Source organism: Typopeltis vanoorti, chromosome 9, assembly GCF_054136105.1.
Source record: "Typopeltis vanoorti isolate ZY-2024b chromosome 9, IOZ_Tvanoo_1.0, whole genome shotgun sequence".
NCBI classification, from domain to species: Eukaryota; Metazoa; Arthropoda; class Arachnida; order Uropygi; family Thelyphonidae; genus Typopeltis; species Typopeltis vanoorti.
Window position 1 is genome coordinate 63050544 of NC_143557.1, and position 15041 is coordinate 63065584.

At 34.5% G+C, this 15041-nt stretch overlaps 1 protein-coding gene across 1 annotated transcript in view; it reads left to right on the forward strand.

Moving 5' to 3' along the window:
* Positions 1–13765: 13765 nt before the first annotated feature.
* The window catches only part of LOC150103092 (protein O-mannosyl-transferase Tmtc3-like), a 235541-nt gene continuing 234265 nt past the window's right edge, over positions 13766–15041 (forward strand). The window contains exon 1 of the mRNA XM_090398575.1: positions 13766–13919. Coding sequence (XP_090254701.1) covers positions 13895–13919 — 25 coding nt within the window. The 5' untranslated portion in view covers positions 13766–13894. The remainder of the gene's footprint in view (positions 13920–15041) is intronic.

Genomic DNA, 15041 nt, shown 5'->3' on the forward strand with positions numbered 1-15041 from the left:
TCATATCAAGATAATCATCTGGAGCATACATAAATATACAAGACAAGCTGCATTACATTTCAAACTGAAAGCTAGAGGAAACAATGATTTGATCACATGCTACTCACTGGCGTCATGCCAGTGAGTATCATTTGATCTCAAGGAGTAGTATGTGATCGGCAACACTCAAGGAGTTGATAGGTCATTCCCCCTCCTATATCATAAACATCATCAAATACATTATATTAGAAAAAGATGATCTATTAGTCAGTTTAGACGTCTCTGCCCTCTTTACGAATGTACCAATCAATGACACAATTCTTCTTTTACAGAACAAATTTCCTCCAGCTATCACGGCGCTCTTTGCGCATGTATTACGTTCTGGTTATTTTGTATGGCAAAACGCTTTCTACTTACAAAAAGAAGGCACAGCCATGGGCTCGCCATTATCCCCCTCCCCATTGCTAACTTTTATATGGAACATTTTGACCAACTTGCTTTAGGTTCCTCCCCTTTAAAACCCAAAGTCTGGCTTAGATACATTGACGATGTTTTCGCGATTTGGTCTCATGGCCGCCAGACACTAGACGCATTCTTTAGCCACCTAAACAAGCAACACAAAACGTATACAGTTCATAATTGAGATTGAAAAACATAACACACTGCCGTTTCAGGATACGCTTGTCACACGTCTCCCCTCGGGAAATCTTTCCTTCACTGTTTACCGGAAACCGACACATACTGGCCAATATATACACATAAACTCCTACCATCACCCAACACAAAAACTAGGTGTCATCAATACCCTAAAAAACAGGGTCTGAAGATCTGCTCCAGTGAACAGGCACTGAAAGACGAATTTTTTTGAAAAGTATCAGCAATACTTTTCAAAAAAATAGATACAGCCCAAACACTATTAAAAAATTCTCCACAAGACCTCAATAAAAAACAAAGACAAACCAGACTACAATAAAACTATAACCATTCCCAACATTAAAGGGACATTAGACAAAATAAACAGAGTACTACAAAAATACAACCTCAAAACCACCTTTAAACCTCCTGCAAAATTAAAAAGCTTACTCAACTCATCCAAAGACCCACTCCCTCCGCTGGCCTACTCTGGAGTATACCGTATTTACTGCATCTGCAACATACCATACATAGGAGAAACAGGTCGCACAATTCCAATCAGACAAAAAGAACATAAACGACACATCAAATATAATAATTATGGTGAAGCTGACCTTTCTGATCATGCCCTGAACACCTTGCATAGAATTGACTGGAAAAGCACTAGTTGTCTACGTCACATCAAAACATGGTATGAATGCAAATTTAAGGAATCCTGTGAGATCATTATCAACCACCCCAATCTAAACAATAATGATGGTCCCATACATATGGAAGGCATATATTCGTCCCACGAATCCTTCCTCTCTAAGAACAACGATAAATAGGTCTGTAGAAAATCCAGGATCCTAAATCTAAAATAACAATTTTAATACTAAAAAATAGGACCTCACTGTTAAAGAAAAAATCTGTAAGAAAGAATGTTTATTCATGTTGTAATTTATAAATAATTTTTTAATTCAAAAATTGCAGTTGTAGAAATAAAAATAGGACATCACTGTTACTGGAAGGAAAACTATCTGTAAGCATAAGAATGTTTATTCATATAATCTAAATTAAATCTAGCTTGATGTAATTTATTTATTTATTTATTTTTTCAACAGTGAGTAGCATGTGATCAAATCATTGTTTCTCTAGCTTTCAGTTTGAAATGTAACGCAGCTTGTCTTGTATATTTATGTATGCTCCAGATGATGATCTTGAAATGAAGATCAAAACGTCGGGATAATAAAAAAAAGAGTTATTTTAACATGGTTGTAGAATCCATAATTTTAAAAATGAAGGACCACATTAATTCATTCTCCGGTCGTGTCCTTGGCAAAAAGACTGCACTCTCCAAAATCATCCGTAGGCAACGTTATCGACTGATGGAAATACGAGAAGTGTCACTTCAGTTAGTAAAAATAGACCAAGAAGTTAATAAAAAAGGGTGCACAAAAGATGTTACAGAAATCTCGGACGCCTGATGGGGAAACGATCATCCAGGAGTTTAAACAGTTAACAAGGTTCAAGTTAGTAGTAAGATGCTGTGTAAAGATCTGCACAGTTCTCACTTTCTATAGAAGGGATGAGGTTATTTGGAATTACGGTCAAAGTTGCTACCTCCGTATGAGACGGCTAACTTACCTTAGGAGGGAATAAATCTCATCTCTCATAAAAGTACTTGTACGTCCTACACGGCTGAATAGTATTCCAGTTTAAGTCTCCGGCCAAAGGGCAGTTCCAAATAAGTCAACATCACCCATAGCAATAGACATCGCAAACTATACGATGTAAAGAACGTCGCAACTGATCGTAGAGATTGGAAGTCCATTATATGGAGCTGTTAATCATGCTACATCCCTTATTACATTGGATGGGCGAGTATGGATGTTGAGGATGTATTTGAAATGTTTTATGCCAAGATGCATCATCTCGACTGTTAGTTTGGGTAAAATGATCTGGAGGTCTTTTCTCCTGATATTCACCCAGACCTTTGGTTGTAATGCACTGGAAGAATGAATACCAACGGATGTGCGACACTTCTGGATAATGCAGTGCTTCCTACACTGTGGTCATTTCAGTGAACAGACCGACCTTACTTTTAACATGGCAAAGCATCACATCACTCCTCACTGCTACGTGATTTAGGTAAAACATTGGACTCACTTGTAATCTCAGTTTCAACTCAATACTGGTAGCACAAATTGGAACATCAGGTGCGAACCAGACCAATGCGTCCAAAAATTGGAAGAAGAAGAATACTTTAATATACCTGTCTCGTATTATTGCAGACTAGTGTAGAAGGATGGAAGCTGTGTTAGGGAGACTCACACGCTATTGATATATGTGTGTACTATTAGGTTTCTCTGAAATACAGTGTTGAAATACAGTGGTCCAATACTTATTTCACTATATTGTAATAACCGATGCGTAACCTTAAATAGCAAAAAGTACAGATTGTAGTGCTGCTTGAAGTCTCCTTCAGTGGAGGAGAGAGGAACTCGCTGCAAGGCTCCGTGATGAAATTGCGATATCTCAGCTACCTGAAGTGGTATTAAATTACCGATGTTATGAATATGGTACATTTGTATTCTTTGTTTTTATTTTTCAAATTAATAAACGAAGAAATAAAGACATTTAAAATTATTGTACAACATAGCGTATTGTACAAAACAGTTCGTAGACTTTTCTTAGCTTTATATTGGCTCTTTGTGCTTAACAGAATATGTTACATTTTCTGTTACATTACATTTACACTTGTTATGTATCAGAAAGCGTTTAACTCAGTTAAACGCTTTCTGATAATATTGCGGAGCACCCAGAGGAAGTAAATAAAAAGTATGCTATAAGATACTTGAGTTTCGTTATAGAAACTATTTGAATTTCAAGATTGTCTTTACGTGGTTTAGTGCTTAGAGGAGTTTGGACGATGCCCGTTGGAGAAAAATACCTGGATCCCATCTAGGACGCGAAAAACTTTTATAGGTGATCTCCTATATGAGTGGAATTTTTTTTCTCTCCCGGAAACTTGGGCTTTTCATCCCGTTTGGAAGCCTTAGTTGCTCGGCGTAACTCTAAAACAACTCAATGCAAAACTCCCTTGAAGAGATGAGCCATTTAGTTTGATTCTAATGCTTTTTTTTTTAGAAATCGAGCATGTTGTTTTAATTACTATCTGACAAAGATTTATGAAAAGGAATTTTCAGTTATTTATTTATTATTTTGATTTTCTTTGTTGTACTGGGAATATCCGTGTGAAACTGATTTGGGAATTCGGAATGTTTATCAGCATTTCATACATGAAAGTTGTGCTGTGTTATAAGGAATTTGGAAAACTTTTTATTACGCTTTAATTGAAAAAATATATTCATAATAGATCAGTGTTCGAAAAAGCATACACTTGCACATAATGAGTATGTTGCATACAAAATGAAATGATGAGGTATATTTCTTTCTTTGTATATATATATATATATATATATATACCTTTCAGCCTACTAAACAGATTTTATATACACCTTTCAGCCTACTAAACAGAGTTTAATTTCATTATCCCAAGTTTATGCATCTTAATTCAATGTATATTCCATAAATAAAAAATCTATTTGAAATTATCTTAATATTCTGGCTCATTCGCTAATGTTTAGTTACATTTTGTTATGAGCCTTACTTTAGTGTACAAAGATTAAAGATTCATTTTGGGAAATCTTGGCACACAACATAAATAATTACTGTTATTCTTGACAACTGAACAATTCGATTTGTTATGTGGCTATCCAGACGTGCTTTTGAACTGTCATTGGAATTTGTTGTAAGCAACACTAATTTATTTGGAAATGTAATTCATTCAGGTTCGGGTTTCAAACAAAAAAATAAATTGTAATTGATTGTTAAAAATATATCCAGTTGTGCTCATTAAAAATTTAAAGTTTAAAATCACTGACGCAAAGAGATAGATAATTATTTTAACTGTTTATTATAGGATGGATTTCTCTTTGTTTGTATATACCTTTCCGTACGCGAAAATGATTTTTCAAGATGAACATAGGATAACAATTTTTCTATATTTGAAAATAATTAATCATATATGTATATTTCTATATTTATATTTTTAAATCTCAGAATGCTAAATGAAGTTCATTTAACAAACTTTACCTGGCTTAGACATTACTTCAATTAGTAGAGATTAATAGCAATAACAGAGAGAAAGAACGCTTCTTTCGATTTTGCGAAAGTTAAACCAGTACACGAACCTCGAGAAATTTTTCTCTTATTTTTCTCAGTTCTCTTGGTTCTGCTCTCTTTCCAAACTCATTAATTAGCATATGTTTAATAAAACGAGAGTTGATTCTTTTAATAAACTCATACACAATATAAGCGACTCTATATTATTTAAATAAAACTCTTCCCACAGATAAGATTAACATTTAACTTCATGCTTCTATTTTTTTTTTTTTTTTGCTTCGAATATGTTTAGATTAAAATTATGAAATTTTCATTGTATAAAATCCAAGTCCTTATTGAATTTTTTTTTTTTAAAAAAACTCCCTTATTTTATATTTTAAATAAAACCGTTTATTATCCGTTTATCGTTTATTATACCGTTTATCGTCTTTAATTTCGGTATGCCTCACAGCTGAAGTATTTCTTGCGTCTTAATATTTAGGGTGCTAGTTAGTTGGTTCTTTTGGATTTATGGCTAAAGCAGCTAAGGCTATGAAGACAGTGTATTATGTCTATAAATAAAGCGATGAAAAACCCCGAAGAATTTAAGGTGCATTAAAATGTTTTCAAGTATTCTGAAAACGCATTGTACATTATCTCAATGTTGCAGATATTTTTTGAATATATAAGTATATTATAATATCAAAATATAATGTGATTTACATTAATATTAAGAATATTAAGATAAATAAATGTGTGCAGCTTTATGTATTTTACTTGAAAAGAAACAGACGTTTTTAGAGTTGGGGACTCCACTTTAGAATCAGACCCAATTTTATCAGGAGATCCGAAAAAGTAGCAACTTTGTCGTGACTTAAATCGTAACAAATTCCATTAGCAAATAGCTCCTGAATGCTCGATGGAACTCTCTGAGGCCAGTGCTTTCATTAACAACATATTTAATTTTTGAGTTTCAATCAACTTTCATTGCTTCATTCAAAATAAATTACTGGCCTAAAAAGAAAAACGAGTTGCAGTAGTAGTAGTAGTATGTTACTAAATTTTAGCGTCATGACTTCAGTAGCCACTCCGCTGCTTGCATACAAATTCCCCGTAGGCTGCAACCTGGCAGCTATAGATAAGACGAGTGACTGAGCAAATTTGCGAAGTAATTTTTAGGAAGCCCAGTATACTATTTATTTATTCTGTCTCTTTCGTTCATTTTTAACCTTTTTTGCTTGTGTCATATGTTTTATATTCTCTGTAGCAGACTTAGTTTTGTAACCCTTTAAAACAACCCCTCTCCTTTAAAATAACTCGCTATACATATCCAAGTTTTCTCTTGTTAAGACTCATTTCAGAGTTGTTTTATGCATAAAATGAATTCACGTATGAATGAGTTGATTTTTGTTTTTATTTTGCTACTAGAATTCTTTATTTCATGTTTTTATTCAATAAACAGAACCTCTCATTATTCACCTATTTATAGGAACGAAGAGTTAGAAAGAGCAAGGGATGAGTTTTGCTTCTCGATGGCTGCTAATGTGTATAATGAAACAATAAACTCCATATTTTCGACAGTGCTCTTAACATATTGCTTATTCATTAAAGAAGGAGTTTTTTCAAATTCTTATCGAGTTTCGGTGATATCCAAGAGAAATGTTCAACTTTTTTAGTTCTGATATTTAACTTCTGATTCAAAGAAAATAGAAATTGCTATACACAAAATATATATAATTAATAATTAGATACCTTTATTAAGTTATGATTTTCAATTTAAATTCAGACATGGCAAAGCAAAAACATATGAATTTAAAAACCTGTTTTTAAACAATTGTCATATTGAACGAAGATCTAAGCTAAGGTGAATTGTGTCCATTTTCTGGGTATTGTTTTACTTAATAATGATGAAGAAACACCTCTAGATATATACTAGTTCTGACATGGTACCCCATTTACACCATTAAACTTGTTTAATGGTGTAAATGGGGTACCATGTCATTAAATTAAACAAAAGACCAATTATGAGCTTATCGTCTTTTGTGGAGAAATAACGTAGAGCGGAAGAGATAAATACTCAATTATACGTTTCGATTGAATATTAATTATTTTGAGAAGAGTTGTTTCTTTGATATCGGTTCGTTTAAGTCAGTATGATTTATTTATTATTCGTTTTTGCATTATTCGGAATTATATGGTTTGATCGTCTTCAAAAGCGCTTACAAGGAATATGATGCTTTAATTTGATCGCATGATTGTTTTCTTCTTAATAAATAAATTTCTTCTTAATAAAAATAAATTTTCATTTGATATGCCTCCACTTTTAGCTCTCATCGAAGGCTGAGCCCATGGCCATTGGTGATTTTAAAGATATCGGGGAGAGAGAGAGAGAGAATAGAGAAACAACTGTTGTCATCTCGTGAACCAAAATCTTAATCCGTATTGCTCACACAAACGGTGTGAATTCTTGGTCGATTTTTCTGAATGGCTGAATTAAAACTCCGCGTTTCCTAAGGAAAGACACTATTTGTCTGCCCATAGATCGATCAACTAGGAAACCGACTGAGAAAAAAAAAACGCCCCCAAAAAGTTCCCTTTAGTCTACTGTTAGAATCAAATCTAGCCTAGCATTATAGCCGCAGAAACGTTACCACCGTCATGAAAACAAAAGCAACTTTAAATCCAGTTTTATTTTCTCCTTTAAATTTCAAGCAATGATGGCAGCAAGTAATAAATAGATTTATTAAAATTATTTATTAATATAATAAATAGTTGCTTCTTGTATTAATTTTGATACTATGAGCAGAGCAAGAAGTTCGAAAGACCTGAGAACACGGTGTTGTCAATTAAATGGCCCATTAATAAGAAGCAACTCTTAATAAGCAACTTCTTTTTTAGTTTACATATGCCTCGGTGATACTGAACTACTGACTTCAAAAGGAAAACTTCTTTTAAAAATAAAATAAAACTACAAATTTGCAGTTTACTTTTTATTAAAATAATAACAACCACGGCAGTTTTCTGACAGAAATGATGTTACATGCTAGTGGGAGAAAATGCCCGATACGTCGACATTTTTGTGATATAGTGGAAAGGACATATGTAGAAAAAAGAAGTCAAAGTATTTTTCTTAATATTTGAAAAAAATTACTGTCCTTCAAAATTCCAAAATTTCAAGACGACTATTGAATATTAGTATGATTTCAAAATATAGTAATACAGAGAAACTTGTATACCAATTCAAAACTTCATATATTTTTTATGTACATTAAGTTAGATAGATAGATAGAAAGATAGAAAAAAAATATACAATTCCCTATTTAGTAATTGTAATGCATATGACAGGTGAATAGACCGAAGCCAAAACGAAGTTCAAAAATACTCAAAAGAATGTAGTATCAATCAAAGACGATCCTATTAATTGCGATCAAATTTGAATGGAAAAAGCGGATCAATGTAGTTTGATCTTCAGCTTAAATAAATTGCAAAATTCATTATTGGATAACTTCTTAGAAATCTCCGTGTATTTCACTTATTGTGCCACTTCCCAGCTTTTGTTGCCTCCATAATTCTGTAAAAGTTATTTTCACACTATTTTGATTATTCTACTTTAACATTCTAAAAACATTCGGGAAAGATTGTGATAGCGTTTTCACTCTGAAATACATGCAGCTTCTGTCGAGTGAAATACATACATGGAACGAAATGAAATACATGCAATTTATTTCATTTGATTACGAACAATGGTATTATTTAATAGATATTAATGCAATCGAATATGTAACTCAGCGAGGAAAATTTATCCCATTTTAGCTAGTTCAAGTACAAATGCATGTATATCCGTTCCTATATTTAGTTTGCTATGTAAGTACTTTCATTGGGAATCGCACATCATTTACCACTTAAGTTGGCTAGCTTAGTTTGGGTTCATAATTCATCCCCCTCTTCCCCCCGAAAAATGAAATGTAGATACTTTATTTAAAATTTATTTTTTCAAAAAGTATAGAAAGGATCAGATAGAATCATAAAAAAGCGCACTTTAGCATAAATTTCCGCATAATATAACTTTCTGCTCATTTTACTGGCCGACTTAAAATAATAAATCGCTTACTTATAATAAAATCTACACCCGTCTCTCATTATTGAGTTACCTATGACTTAAAACCTTTAACCCGGCAATGGAATTCCACTAACTCTATTAGCCAATTTTATAACGCACAATAATTGTTAACTAATGCTGCTTATCGATTTAATTAGCTCATTTGGTCTTCAGTTAAATCCACAAACAGTTTAATAGCATTCTCTTGTAGTGACATTATTTCATTAACCCTCAATTAAGTAAGGGAAGGAATTGCTGTTTAGGTAAGGCAAAACTGTAACGCGGTTTACTGAGAGCTCAAAAAGCACATCCTTGTGTTGGTTTAAGTATAGTAAATTTGATGATCTTAAATATATAGAGAATAATATAAAGAACATGTAGAAAAATATATAGTACTAGGGGAATACTCCCCCCCCCCCCCGTGTTCCGGACTGATAGGCCGGTTCTCCTTGAATTCTGATGACTCGAAAGGGGTTCTTCCCCCCTGGTGCCTACGGCGCCCCCCCAAGTTCCGGACTGGTAGGCTGGTTCTCCTTGAATTCTGATGACTCGAATTTTGAAGACTCGAAAGGGCGGTTCCTCCCTCACGGCGCCTACCCCCCTCCCCAGTTCCGGGCTGGTAGACCGGTTCTCTTTGAATTCTGATAACTAGAATTTTAAACACTCGAAAGGGGGGTTCCGCCCCCTTTCGAGTGTTTAAAATCATTCCCCCTGTCGCCCTACGGCGACAGGGGGAATGAAGTTTAAAATTTCCGCCCCCTGTCGCCCTACGGCGCCCAATCCCCCAAGTTTCGGACTGGTAGGCCGGTTCTCCTTGAATTCTGATGACTCGAGTTTTGAAGACTCGAAAGGGCGGTTCCTCCCCCACGGAGCCTACCCCCCCCCTTCCCCCCAGTTCCGGGCTGGTAAGCCGGTTTTCTGAGCTGGTAAGCTGGTTATTTTTGGATCAGATGCTCGGCGCTTGCTCCACCTTTGCCGCGAGTTTCCCTTTCTTGCACTACTTCCGAGTCGCCTTTGCTAAGACTTAAAAACAGCCATTTTTGTTCAATATTAGCTTTGTCTTATATATCTATAAAAATAGTGCAACGTTTAATATTTTTCTATTTAAAAAAATGTATTATTTTCCTCAAATTTTTTATATAAAAATAGTTACACTACCCACACCAAATTATTATTATTATTAATTACTATTAAATATATATTATATTAAATATATATTATATTAACAAAAAGTCCTTTTTAGGACTTCCAGGGTAACAAATGGCAATGCTGTAGCCAATGAAGTTTTAACTGAGGCTCGGCTATTGCCGTTACCCAGCCATGACTAGAGCTTTTAGCTTAATAACACCCCATCCACACAGATTTTCTTCATTCGGATGACGGGATAAAGAGTCAAGGACTCAGTCCATCTCCCAGTTCTTTTAAGAACTTTAAGATATATTATATTAAGAAGCCGGACAAAAAACGTTACATAAAAATGCTTATCATTTTATATCTATAGGGTAGGTGTATATAGAATATTATATTAAGAAGCCGGACAAAAAACCTGACACATAAACGTTACATAAAAATGCTTATCATTTTATACCTGTAGTGTAGATGTATATAGAATATAAACCATTAAAGACAGAGGGCATGCGTGTACACTCAAATTCATAACGACGAATTCTGTGTAATTAATTATTCAACAAGCTCATCACCCGCTGCTCATATATATATTATATAAGGACTTTGCCCTTAAAATTACATGATATTTCTCATAGAAAATACACACAAAAAAAAAAATATACACGCACATCGTTATGTTAATAAATATGGTCTTAGACTGGATGCTAGTAATGTAAAACAACTCTGTTCACGGTCTATTGTTGCATAGTGTTGCGTGCTCTTGCTTTTAAAGTAGTACAGATAACCCCCGTATAACACGGCATTCCCACAACACTGTTTCGCTCTAACACGGTTTGAGAATTCGGGAAATCCCCTTACAACACGGGACGTGATGAGAGCTTTTAAGAGCAAGCACCATCTCATTCGATATTTTTCATTCGAGCGTGTATGTCGTGTCAGATTTACGTACAGAATTTTAGAATTTATTACAATTTTAAATTAATTTTGTTCGTGGAGTATTAAACATATTTTAAGACTCGCTGTTTTCTTCTTTGCACTATTATTTATATGTAATATTGAACCTTTTTAAGAGTGCTTTACCGGTATATTGGACGGCAAATAAGAAAGCTTGGGTAACTACTGATTTATTTAAAAAATGGTTTCTAAACTTTTTTGTAGCAACTGTAGAAAACTACTTAAAGCAGAAAAATCTAGAGTTTAAAGTTCTACTGATATTGGATAATGCACCCAGCCATCCCAAAGATTTAAATCACTCAAATGGCAAAATAATTTTTTTACCACCAAATACAAGTTCATTATTTCAACCGTTAGATCAGGGAATTATAGCTACATTTAAAACTGATTACATCAGGAAATCATTACAATGTGTTTTGAATAAAGTCGACGACGAATCTATCGAAGTCATGGAGGCATGGAAACTTTTTACAATTTTGGACTGTATTCATCTCATAACTTCATCCATCAAAGAAATAAAACCGGCAACGTTAAATGCCTGTTGGAAAAATATATGGCCAGAGTCAGTTGAAAGCGAAAATCGAATCAAGCCAGCAGAAAACAGAATGGATGCAATAATGGAACTTGCGAAGTCTCTAGGAGGGGGGGGGGGGAGCGTTGTCGAAGATATTCAAGAATTACTGTTGGAAGAAGAGACTGATGAAGCAGATTTGGTGGAAATGGCATCTGGGATAAACCAAATTAATTCAGAGGACGATAGCACAGATGGAAACGATGAAGTTAAACATTTTATCCTAAAAAGCATAAAGAAAGGCCTAAATTTAGCCGAACAATTGGAGTTATATTTTCTAAATGAAGATCCTTCCACTGAAAGATGCACAAAATTTAAGAGAGAACTTCCCAGAACTTGCTTTTAGCTGAGAGATTCTCTCAGCTAAAAGCAAACGATCGAAAATTACAGATTTTTTGCAAAAAGTAGAGCATAGAACTCAAGATGCTGCTGAAGAAAGCTCAGAAGATGAGGATATTTTGCCAGAAAGAAAACGCCCTCGTTTAATAATACTTTTGATCAATTATTGCTTTAATAAACATGCTCTTAGTTATAAAAAGAAAATAGTATAGTTTTTTAACTTTTGGAACCTAATCCTGTTTTTTGTACTAGTTCTTTGTTTCGTATAACACGAATTCGCATAACATGGCATTTTTTAGGAACCTAACGACCGTGTTATGCGGGGATTACCTGTATTATAGTTGAATTTTCACTTTACAGCAGAAAGATTATGCTGGATTTATATTTCAGTGCTTGGGATTTAACATGATCTCTGTAGACTTCCAGATTTTTCTTTTTGTCTTACAGTAGGAATTTTTGTGTGTGTGTGTGTGTGTGTGTGTGTGTGTGTGTGTGTGTGTGTGTGTGTGTGTGTGTGTGTGTGTGTGTGTGTGTGTGTGTGTGTGTGTGTGTGTGTGTGTGTGTGTACGGTATATCTATTATGATTAAGGAATTGAATGCGAAAATGATAATACGGTTAAATTATTCGAATGATTTTAGTAGAGTCAAATACCTCACGGTCGGAAATAATCGATTGGTTACGAATAATGGAGTCATATTCATTTGATTATGTCCACCTACTTTGACTTCTCGTATTTTGATTAGGAATTAAAAACTATCACTACTGCTGTAGACCATTTATGGGGAATAAACACCCACAACGAAATTGTTATTCGGTGACTTCGATCTCACCGGATTCTAAAATCATAATTTATTTGACAGATGGGAAACTCGAATTTTTCAGACTACCATCCACTTTACTTAAGATTTAAAAATGCTTTGGAGTATGTGAAATGAAAAGTAGAATTATAATTATTATTATTTTATAAAATACAAATTCAAATGAATGTCCTACAAACTATGGATTCTGATTCTGTTCGTTAGCTCCACCTATTAGAAGACTAATCTTGGTTATGAAATAAATTATTTTATATCAGTGAAGTTTTTGTATCTTTCTACGCTCAAACAAAGCTCTTGTACGATAGAAATCCAACAGCGTTAATTTTTCTTGATATTGGACTTGAGGATGCTACATCGCGCAGCTTGAGCTATTGCAATTTTGTGTTTAAGCCCAGTAACAATTTTACACATTTTTACTCGTTCAAGTCTGTGCAAAATGAAAATTAAAATGCTACATCGAATAAATAATTAAAGAAAGATGGCTCAATCAGAAAGAAGCATTTACGTGGATACTGATCGTTTTTAAAATTAGTTTCACGAAGCATGAAAAATAGGCAATAATTAAAAAGTGAAGAAATGATTGCATTTTCAAATGCAAACACAGCACGAGAGGAGATGGAAGTATTTTCGCTGTAGCTCTGAGAATTTTTTTATATTTTTTTACTCCTGTCTGAATGAATAGTTAAAAAAAGTGGCTTACGGCATTTCTTACCGCATACATTCATATTTGTCCAGTGCAAACATGCTTCTCCATTTCTTCCGCAGTTTTAATAATTTAATTTCGGATATTGCGTTTCATCTGCTCGTGCGCTAACGTATGCCCCGTGACTAATGCTGTCAGAAACAGTCATGAAAACTCGCGGAACAGAATGCGCATGCGTCTACGCAACGTCCAAACTGGTTCGTGCGACTCCAACAGGTCTTGCCGTCCATTGCACTCTTTAACCCCATTTGTAGCCGACTGCACGGAGAGGAACTGTTGCTTCATTAGTCGTTTGCCACCACTAGAGGGAGACACTGTCCAGTTCTCGTCGTGATATAAGCGTACTTCCAGCTGCCGATAACTTCCAGATCAGCTGTCGTGGAAGATTGGGGCTGCAGCTGTAGCAGAGAGTCGATGACAGCGGACAGAACACACACACACGGAATAACTTGGACACCCGAGGTGCGGAGTGTCCTTTTTCTCCCTTCGTCTCCCTCTCTTTGATACAGGCAGAGCAGTTCCGATGGCTAGAGACCTTATCATTTCAGGTAGGCCGTAAATTTAGACACGTGGTTATCGATTGACTAAAGATCGCGTGTTGCACTATGCTTCGTGTGTGGTTTCCGGTAGAAAAATCCTGCCTGCTATTCAGGCTTTGTGTAAAGAATGATACTGTTGTATTTTTCTTAGTACATTCTAGTCAATAATAATGCACTAGATACCGTTTCGAGTTTCGAAACGCAGTAGAAAAATGCGTTTGTTGTTGTTGTTGTTGTTGTTGTGGCTTTTGAAATTCATGGGAGCGAAAGGAATGTATGCGTGTTCCTGAATACATGTGGCTTTTGAGATGCTGGTATCGGAAAAGTAAAATTCAAGAATAGATGTAATACGACATCACATTTTCCGATCAAAAACGGTGCCGCATGTTTAAAGAGTTAGATCACAACAGAGTCTCGGTTTACTCGTCTCTTGATTTACTTTTTAATCGGTAAAGTATTTGGGTGAAATATTTTTCTACCTAATTCTGCGTGTAACGAAAACTGGAGACAGCATAGACATGTTTGTTCTTGTACTTAAAATCTTAAAACCATCGAAGAGTTGTCATTCTCCGAGCTTTTTAAACTACTTTCAGCTGCACGAAAATCCATTTCAACCGTTGAAAAATTATGTGAATTTGAATTCCTAAACGTAGAGAGAGAGGATCGAATAGCTGTTTGTTGTGTTCCGACGATATGAAGATCACTTTTGTCCTTTTCTGGCAGACAAATTCGTTTTCCTTTTTCCGTCTAGATCTTTGCTTATTTCATATCTTGATCATGTTTCAGTCTTTTTCATCTTATAGAAAGAATACCAGCATATCCAGAGTTGGATAAGATGAACTAACAAAGAGTGATATATTTTGTCAATTTCTTTCTTTTCTTTCTTTCTTTTTTTTTTTTTTAATTTCGCTTCTTCTTCTTGATAGGGAGAGATGATTCCTATGGTTAAAAAAAGGATTCGTTAAATTGACTCCTGAAATGTAGACGGAATTTCTATTTAATGAATTTATTTGATATAGAAAGATCAATTACAGAAGTGGCAAAATAAATACTGGACAGTCGAAGCCCATTAAGTAAAATATAACTTTACACAACATAATACCATGATGTCTCATCTTGCAAAAATGCCTT